We start from the raw sequence: 9,818 nt of genomic DNA on the forward strand, positions 1-9,818 counted from the left end.
TTCAGCAGAGGATAGGAAAACTATTTTAGGTGACTGTCTGACCAGTCCTTCTGCCTCCTAGTATCACTTTGGCTGCCGCTGGCCTCCGATGCATTTCCTTGAGTTGTTTGCTGAGGACCATCGTCATCATGAATAGAAGAGAGCTCAGCTGAGCTGTAAAACTGAACAAGATTTCCGAGCACAGACTGAAGAATGTGGTTCATTTAAAGTATGTGATGACACCAAGGAGCAGGACTTTCAGGTTCTGTGAACTTAGGAACACATGACTCTTGGATTAGTGTTCAAAGTTTATTGTTTATGCTTTCTTCTTACTGACGAGTTAAGTTCAACACTGAGTTTATGAAGCAATACTAAAAAAAGACATGTGTTGAGCTGGCCTCTGCTTGCTGTGGTTCTACCAGTCAAGCGAGAGAAAGGCTACGAACCCTGATAGAAAACCTGATGAGAGACACGCCTGAACACTTGTGGTGAATCCACCTTCCTGTGGAGTCATCTGGAGCCTTTTTACTCTTAGTGTTTACCAACAGCATGACTAATACCAGCATTTTATTTCCTTATTGTACTGTCTTGTTCAATGCCATGGAACATGTAAATGTGTTTTCAAGTGTTTTTTTTTTTTTTTTTCATAAAGGAAAGCATGAGCCACTCATTAAGCTGTCCCATTATGAATGGTGATGAGGTTGTGTAATAGTGTTTTTGTGTGATGTGGCTTCAGAAATAAATCAGTTTCATCCTAACATGATATCAAACATGTTGGTATAACCATTATGTAGATTATGGGCATGAGTTTTTTTTTTTTTTTTTTTACCCCATTTCATGCATGATCAATAGGTCATGATTGATTGACTGTTAATTAGAAGAATGTTTACCTTTCAGACCCAAACCGAACCCACCAAAGGTACAACAGTGATTACAGTTCATCTAGTGAAAGCCCATCCGTTGCCTCTTCGGATCCAGACTACAGGCAAGGTAAGAAACATCCTTAAACCTTTAATATTTTCACATGGATTTATGAAGACAATCATTTCTTTTTGTATTTATATCCAATTCAAACTAATTCAGTAATCTAATTCAACTATTTTAGTAATCGATTAATCGTTAACTCGAGTTTAGCAAATGTAAAACATTACTTTAGGTGACAGATCAACCAACTCTCGAGCAAGTACTATATCAAAATTGTAAAAAAAAAAATATATATATATATATATAAAAAATTCCACTTGTGGTAATTCATAGTTTGGATGCCAAACTCTTTCCCTTTTAGGTCAGTTAGCGTTATTTCTGTTTACCTAAAAAAAAATTGATGTATTACAGAGATTACTTTTTAATGAATACTTTTGAGTTGTTTTTTTTACTAAACACATACCCATACTTTTCATATTTTAGTATGGTCTAAAACAAGATTCAGTTCATAATGTGTGCTGAGGCTTAGTGCTGTTATCTTTATTTTGGGAAACAATGATGCTACCTGTAATGATATTTAAGGACAAGAATCTTTGCTCTTGGTTCTTTTTATCCCTAAATCACGTGCTCATTGTTTGACGTACCTTTCCATTTATTTCCTTGACTGGTTCCTCTGCAGCTAACAAATAAAGGCCCAACTATTATAACAAAGAGATCTTAGGATTATGCATCATATTCAACTTGAACATTTTTAAACAGGTCTTCACTTGTTGAAGGATGAATAGAGTTATGAAATGCTTCATAGTCAGGCCTTTCAATAAATTACATTTGCAATATAAAAGCAGTTTTTTCAAATCATAGATGCATTTCATTTTGGTCACTTTACATTGGAAAAAGTAAGACACCAATTTTCTCACTCTGGACCTTTAGGTGGCATTAATACACTTAAAGTGGGTTTGCTGCCTCACCAAAAGGGAGAGTTGCTTTAGCACGAAAGTAGAAGTAGCACTTTCCCTTCCAGCAGTAAAGTCCAACAGGATTGAGCCTGGACAAGAAAGATTTTAAGGTTATAAAACAATGAAACCAAGCAGTGAAACATCTGCATGTTTGTGGTTCGTTCAAAGAGAAAAAAAATACAAAATTTGTTAAAAAAAAAAAAAAAAAAAAAATCACAGTTTTGACTTTTGGTGAAACTGTTCAGCCTTACCTCCTACAAAGGTATTGTTTATATTTGGATTTTTTCCCACGCTACTCAAATAAAATAAAAAAAAATTTTGGCCACCACAACATGGAAAAGCTGTTATCACTCTTAGTACTGCTAAACTGCAGTGTCACTTTATGCGCACATTTAATGCAAGTCAGCAGATGTTAATAATGCTCCTGGCTTTGCCTGACTTAAGTGTTCCCTGTAACTACTGTTCTGCTCAAACATGTTCATGCAAGTTTAATCACATCACCTTGTGGGTGTCAGGAGGGGTGTGTTAGATTGATAAAAACTGAATGTAGTGCTTTGTGCTCATTTGTGCAGCTGATATTCCCACATCTCTTGCAGCTAAGAAACCTGCTGAGGTGACGAGGTACGGCTCCCAGCTGGCGCTTGCAGAACACGATGCCCTGTCACTGAGAAGCCACAACTCACAGAGACATAGGTAATAAACATAAGGCCAAATGCAGCTGTGGATCAGAGGCTGCCTGATCCATCACACATTGACACCTTTAAAGTTGATACTGCTTCATTACTTTTTTTTTTCTTCCCCCTGGCCCATGTTAACTGGATCTTTCAGAAGTTATTTCTCTCTGATGCTATCCAGCATCCCATTTCCTCTGCAGGCGTTTCTACTTATCCTGGTGCTGGTGCAGTACTCTCTGAAAACACAGGGGGCAGTACACCACATAAATAGTTAAAAGATAGTGAGTGAGACACATTGAAATCAGCTGTGTTCCCAAAAAACATTTCCTATCATCTTAGTTCTGCTGTAGGTAGCTCAGTGCAATGTCTCACTGGGTGAGTGATATTTTGCATGTTAAGGAGAGCTATGAACAGCTCCTCCCAGTATGAAGAAAAAGAAGGAACTAGGAGTGAGTTAAATTAGATAAGATGATGAAAAGAAGGGAGAAAGAAATAGGTAGGGCTGTGAAGCAGAAACAAAATATATAGTTTCTCTTTAGCAATGTTCAGTCTTACCCTCTACCCTGCCCCCTTTTACACAAAATCCTGGTGGAAACTCTGATTTACTGGTCAGTGTGAGTTATTCTATTTATGCCATTACCATACCAACACTGTGAGATACAAAGCCATGCAAACTGTCGGCAGTTCGTACGCCAGAATGAAGAAAAGAGACCAGCACATGTATTTAAACTTTGCAAGGAAAAAAAATCAAATGCAAACACAAGGAGATGCAAATCCCATACACACCCAGAACCGTCTTGGTGTGGGTCACTCTGGTAACCACATCTATTGTTCCCGAAAATAAAAACGAAAAGAGCCGTTTGCCTGCATAGTCATTTTAACTTAAAGGGTTTCTTTATGGTGTATGTTTTTCTTATTGCATACATGAAGTCATTTTAATTATTGCAATGACTCCAGTCAGCGCACTAAGGCATACAGGAGCAACTTTGTCTTGAGAAAAGGTGATGTGTGTGCGCGCCTACTCATAAGGCTTTCTGCCCTCCTGACCCGACCAATGAGCAGAGCAGCATCAGACAAAGCCGTCCCATTTTAGCCCTCCAGGCTACACACAGCTGGTGTGGCACAGCAGGATCAGCCTCATGCTTCAGTTGTGAGATCATCAAATGTGACATTCACATTCAGTCCTCTTGATCTCTCTAATCTCGACATGACCGGCCTAAACAGCCTGCTGTTGGTACGCCTTCTCCATTTGGAAGGAGTCCTTTTGATCTGCAACTGTCTTTTTTTGAAGTTGTGTTTTAACAAATCATCCATCCATAAATCTTTACCAGTTAACATTGGGTTCCCTTCAGGCACAATGAGGGTACAGCTGACGAAAGTGCTGAGATGCTCCTTCAGAGGCAGGAGGAAGAGGTGCAACGACTGCAGACACAACTGGCCAACAGACTGTCCAGGGCCAACTTCTACCCTGCAGACGAACCCCTTCTCCAGCCTCATGCTTCAGCACTTGACCTTCAAGACCCTCTGTATCCTCCTTTATCGCTCCGCAAAAGCAAGGTTTGTGTACTTTGTGACTTGGCACTTAAAGATATGCACCAAAAGAGATAACCTTAATCCATCATAAAGACAACTCAGAAAATCCTAATCCCCCATGTCTATAGAATCTATCATTAATACACCTTTATTTAAGCTCCCTTCATCCAAGCAGCTCCAGGCTCATACTGAGGTTCCTGATGATGCATGTACAAATTCAACTTGCATAAGCTTATTGGCAACAAAGTTGTTGACTCTGTCCTCATTTGATGTTGTGCAAATGCAAACTGCTGACTCTATACTTTAATTTATTCCTTTCTCTGTTGAGTTAATTGTAAACATGGCGCTTTTAGGAATTTTAGAGTTTGCTCCAGATTTATTCCCTCTATGATTGCAAATTCAGTATAAAAAAACGTGTTAGTTGGTAAATACAGGAGCAAATTTGCTGATGTTGGCATCAAAGCCTTAACTCTACTGCAGTGTGCTGCTGTAGTACTCGATTATGCACACATCTATATGAGAAAGCTCATTTGTCATGTTTGTGGTCCGTTTGGTTGATGGGATTTCAGTTGTTGGGGTTGATTGTTGGAAGTTAGGTTGTCTGCAGGGCAACGAAAAGCATAAAGGCTACAACAGTATGAAATATATAAATGTAAGGAGTGAATAAAACTTTTCTATCTTTATATGTATATAGAGCTTTTATGGACCTGAGTTTGTGAAGATGGCCAGCGAGCCGTCAGTTCCCTTATCTGTGCCTTCGTCTATAATGGTGAGCATTTAACGCTAATCCTTCTGGAAATAAAATTATTCTGGACCTTCGTTAACCACTGCTTCTTTTCTATTTTCAGCAACAGAAGCGCAGTAAAGGGGAAGAAGTGCTGAGGAAGGTCAGCGTTGTTCTCCTAAACGGGCAAAAATTAGAGCTGGGTTGTGACCTTAAGGCGGTTTGTAAGGACGTTTTTGATATGGTGGTGGCACACGTCGGCCTGGTTGAGCACCATCTCTTTGGCCTTGCATACCTCAAAGGTAATTTTGAGATGTTTAGGATTCTTCTGGTTTGCCTTGATATTTGATACTTCTTTTTCACATGTAGCCTGAACTTATACTCTCCTAAATGCAAATATATGTTGTCACGCATCAGTATTAGTGCCCCTTGAACATTTTCATACTTTGAAACGTAAAAAAACAAGCTTTGGTTTATTTTGTTGGAATTTTACAGGGTGGAACAACACAAAGTACTTAACTAGAAGTGCAGAGATGATTTGGTTTTTAAAATTTTGATAGTTTGATCAGTCTTTAATCAGATTCTCTATCATTCTCTGGATTTTTAATCACATAAATCCCAGTCAAAAGCAATGAAGGTATTGTTAATTATCAAACTTTCAGATTGACTTAACAGTATTCTTCTGCCTTCCCTAACCGTTTAAAAACATCTCCCACAGAAACTGAATTCTTCTTCGTTGAACCCGATGCCAAACTCACTAAAGTGGCTCCTGATGGTTGGAAGGAGGATCCCAAGAAAAGAAGATCCGACGTGCTTTTTAACCTCTTCTTGCGCATCAAATTCTTTCATGATGATGTCAACCTCATACAGTAAGCTCAAATATTTGAAATCCCCTGCTCCTTAATACATGTTCCCATGATGCAGCCCAATAAAAGCATAATATTTCAAGATCTGTTTGACGCTTCTTGTGTCATTGATAAACAGACATGCTTTGACCAAGCATCAGTACTACCTGCAGCTGAGGAAGGATATCTTGGAGGAACGGATGCACTGCAATACAGAAAATGCCCTGCTGCTGGCTTCACTGGCTTTACAGGCTGAATATGGTGACTACCAACCAGAGGTACCAAAGTTCTGCTTTCAATAGTTGTAATACTAACAAAAACTGAATTGATTACATGTTTATTTTTCTTACTTATCCTACCTCACAAGTACCTGAAGTACCATGTGTTTTCTTGTTAATTTGCTTCTAAAAAGAAAAAGATCATATCTTAAATGGTTTAAAGGATCTGGTCAATTCCTCATGAAAGTACAACTGTTGTTTATGTCTGTGCTCCAGCTTCATGGGAAGACCTATTTCAGACTGGAGCACTACCTCCCTTTGTCCGTCTTGGATAAGGTGGGCCAAACGACTCTGCGGGAACAGCTGCCTAAACTACACAGTAACTATTACGGAGCATCGGAGTCAGAGGCAGAGTTTGAGTTCCTCAAGGTTAGCAAGAACAAAATGACCCGAGTTCTGATCCTCTGTGTGGTTAAATTAAAATGTATTTCACTTTGGACTTTATCAAAAAAATATTTAAACAGAATACTAAGAATATTTATGATGATCTAAAAAGTCTTGAACTTATGTATAAGTCATAAAATTGTAATTCTTTGTATATTGAAATTCCTTGTAGGTGATCCTTTTAACTCAATTTTAAATATTTGGTACAACTTCTGTTGTCATGGAAGTCAACTTACTGTTTTTTGTTTGCAGTTTTGCGGTATTTACTATTTAAGAACACTGTGTGTTGTTTGTTTAAAAGGTAAGCCAGAAGCTGACTGAGTACGGAGTCCATTTCCATCGAGTGCTTCCAGAAAAGAGGTCCCCAACGGGCATCATGTTGGGGGTCTACTCCAAAGGAGTGCTCATTTTTGATGTGCTTAATGGAAATCGAACTCCTGTACTAAAGTTCCCCTGGAGGGAGACCAAGAAGATTTCCTTTGCAGTGAGAAATCATCTCTTATCTTATCTATAAATGATACGTTTTGTTGTTTTTTTTATTTGTAAAGATTAGATAAAATGTTTCTCACCGTTCTTTCTTTCTTCCTAAAGAAAAAGAAAATTTGCCTCCAGAACACATCGGATGAAATCAAGCACCTTTTCCAGACTGACAGCAACAGGACATGCCAGTATCTGCTGCAGCTGTGTTCTGATCAACATAAGTTCCACCTGCAAACGAAGGCACGCCAAAGCAACCAGGAGCTGCAGGATCTCGGTATGCCAGACGTACGCAGTCATGCAAACCTAAATGGGTAGAGCTTATAAACCAATGCAGCCTGGCAATCTGTACACCTGTACAGCAGGAACACCAATTTTAGAAACTAAGTTTCAAGCTGTGAGATCTGACACCAGGAAGATTTATTGTTAATATTTTTATACTGGTACTGTTTAAAGATAAGAATTCAGTCTTTGTAGAAATTTTTTATCTAACTAATGAAACCGACTGAGAGAAAGAAAATAAGCTGTTATTGAAATAAAATAAAATGATTTTCAGAATTATTATTAACATTGTAAACAAAGATTCTGTTACATCTTAAAAACATTTGTGATATGTTGAACTATACAGAAAGGCAAAACTGGAGCAGACTTTAAGGTATATCCCATTTTTCCTATCTACATAGAAGAAAGAGCATTAAATACAACCTCTACCCCTCCCACTCACACTACTGTAGCAAATTCAGCAGTGTTTTAAAGCTGAGGTAGAAGTCTTTAACACCTTACTCTAAAGCTCTGAAAAATTTTCAAGACTAATATCTCATTTAACGCTGGATATTCCAGTAGGGTCAACAAAAATGTTTAATAATTGCCTGAGAAAAGCATATTGGAAAGATCCAAAAAGACACCTCTTAGACATAATGGAATGGAGTTGATAATTTCCCCAATATTTGTATATTCTGTGTCTTTTGTTTAATCAGAGAACTGCCCCTTGAGCAGTATGCAGTATTCCATTGACTCGCAAGCTGGCGATGTATCAGCCAGGGCAGCAGGCCGAGTCAGCATGGCCCAAAGCTTATCCACACGCTCCAATCCAGACCACCTGAAGAGGATCTCCTACTCAGAGGTGGCCCTCAACAAGACACCATCTGGCTCGGTATTAGTCCACGATGAGCTCCACCTTCCAGGTTACAACCCATTAGCATCTACTGTCTTTCCCAACCCCCGGCTGATGAGTCGGTCCCACCACAACCTGGCTCAGATGCCGGAGCCTGAGGAGAACCCAGTGTTGGAATTGCTGCGTTCATCCAAAAGCAGACTGACCCAGCCTCAGATAAACCCAGCAGCATCAGGTTTCCAGCAGCATCAGCGAGCAAACTCCGACACAGACTCTATTTCTCACCCTCAGGATAAGTAAGTAAAGAGAACTTTGATCTCGAGAAGAAAATTATTACATCTCTGTTTTGAATTAACTTTTTTGCTAAGTCATTTTATCTACTGGTTCCCATGTTTCTTTGTGTGTAGTTTCTATAAACCCTCATCAAAATGAAACCAGTAAGATTACTAACTTGTTCTTTGGCTTAAGAGACACTAGAGACGGATCTCTACCTCAGCCTAATTGACTCTCTGGGGGGGGATCTCTGCATGTGGGGGTACACAATCCCCTGGGTCCATAGGAGCCTCTCCCTGGTTATATGTGTGCTGTTTTATTTAGGGCTTGTCACTTTATGTTGTCATGGACTTTTATCGCATCGATATTTGGTTTAACATTACATACAAACAAATGGGCTGCAGGAAATGGATGAATTCAGGATGTGAATTGAAGTTATCCTTAACCTCAGATGTTTGCTTTTTATTTTTGTCCTCCTCGGAGAGAAACTTCTACTGTTCAGATCACCAACATTTAGTAAAAACAGAGATTATTAGCTTTGAAAGCTGACCATTTGGTCAGAAAGTCGCTATTAAATACTTCCAGATGTGAGCTAAAATGTAAAGACAATCAAGTTGTGGAACATTTCGCCAATTAATTAAATAAAAGCAGAACTCCCGGTTCTTTCTTTTAATTCTAGCAGAATTTGAAACCTTATAAGAGCAGATGGTGTTTCCTTATTTTTTTATCATGATTTTTATTGCTTTCTACTTTTTGTGGGGACTTTGGTTAAGTTTTGTCGATTCTAAAGGTGCCTTATAAATAAATCTACATTGTTTTTTGTTTTGTTTATTGACAGGTATATGGGTGGAGTTTTCCACAACAGCCCATCATGGCATCTCAGTCAGCCTAAAAAGGAATCTGACTCTTCTTCTATAGAGGACAATGGGCAAGCATATGTAGTTGGTAAGATTATACATAATTAAAAATAAACTATATCAGAAGATTTGTGCTTAAAAACTATGCTAGAGCTTTGTCTTACTCCAACAGTAACATGGATTAAACACATTTTTACTGCATTAAATTGCAAGGAAAGCCTGACAAAGTACGCTTTCTTTTAGCTTTTAATTTATTTATAAGCACCAGTTACATTAAGTGGACAAAGCAACATAAAAGAAAAACTTAAATTAGCTCTTATAAAATCCCAAATATACCACAAGTAAATACAAAAATGAATTGTAAAAAAAAACTTAATGATTACTTTACTGTGTAAACCATCAGAGGACAGAGCCAGAAGATATGATGAATGTTTTACTTCTTAGTTTCCAGTTTCTCCCGCCTCTCAGCCAGTGTTTACTTTGTACAGATTTAACGACATATCAGCAGAGGTTCTTCCAGACAAAACATTTCATAGCCTCAAAGTCTGAGATTTTCCACTGGAAAGTAAACATTATTGGTTTTATTAATTTATATTTGAAAGTTTCTTAAAAAACAAAACAAAAAAAAGTTTCATTCATCTTCATTTTACAGCAGTAGATTCTAAAGTTTGTATTCCTTGGTGGTGAAAAACAACCAATGCACTTTTGACTTCAGAATTTAAACAGAATAGCCAAAAAACATCTAATGGATTTTTATATAATTGATGTAAAAAGAGAATTTATAATACATAGACAGATGG

General features: G+C 38.1%; 1 protein-coding gene across 6 annotated transcripts in view; it reads left to right on the forward strand.

The window, feature by feature from the left end:
• Window positions 1-9,818, forward strand: part of ptpn13 (protein tyrosine phosphatase, non-receptor type 13) — a 46,329-nt gene that overhangs the window by 23,692 nt on the left and 12,819 nt on the right. For all 6 annotated transcript variants that reach the window (XM_015376371.1, XM_015376373.1, XM_015376374.1 and 3 more), the window contains 12 exons: window positions 877-969; window positions 2,456-2,552; window positions 3,886-4,090; window positions 4,761-4,835; window positions 4,915-5,092; window positions 5,509-5,659; window positions 5,775-5,913; window positions 6,130-6,282; window positions 6,599-6,781; window positions 6,889-7,051; window positions 7,752-8,184; window positions 9,000-9,106. In XM_015376371.1, coding sequence (XP_015231857.1) covers window positions 877-969; window positions 2,456-2,552; window positions 3,886-4,090; window positions 4,761-4,835; window positions 4,915-5,092; window positions 5,509-5,659; window positions 5,775-5,913; window positions 6,130-6,282; window positions 6,599-6,781; window positions 6,889-7,051; window positions 7,752-8,184; window positions 9,000-9,106 — 1,977 coding nt within the window. The remainder of the gene's footprint in view (window positions 1-876; window positions 970-2,455; window positions 2,553-3,885; window positions 4,091-4,760; window positions 4,836-4,914; window positions 5,093-5,508; window positions 5,660-5,774; window positions 5,914-6,129; window positions 6,283-6,598; window positions 6,782-6,888; window positions 7,052-7,751; window positions 8,185-8,999; window positions 9,107-9,818) is intronic.

This window comes from Cyprinodon variegatus, unplaced genomic scaffold, assembly GCF_000732505.1.
Source record: "Cyprinodon variegatus isolate N-32 unplaced genomic scaffold, C_variegatus-1.0 Scaffold134, whole genome shotgun sequence".
NCBI classification, from domain to species: Eukaryota; Metazoa; Chordata; class Actinopteri; order Cyprinodontiformes; family Cyprinodontidae; genus Cyprinodon; species Cyprinodon variegatus.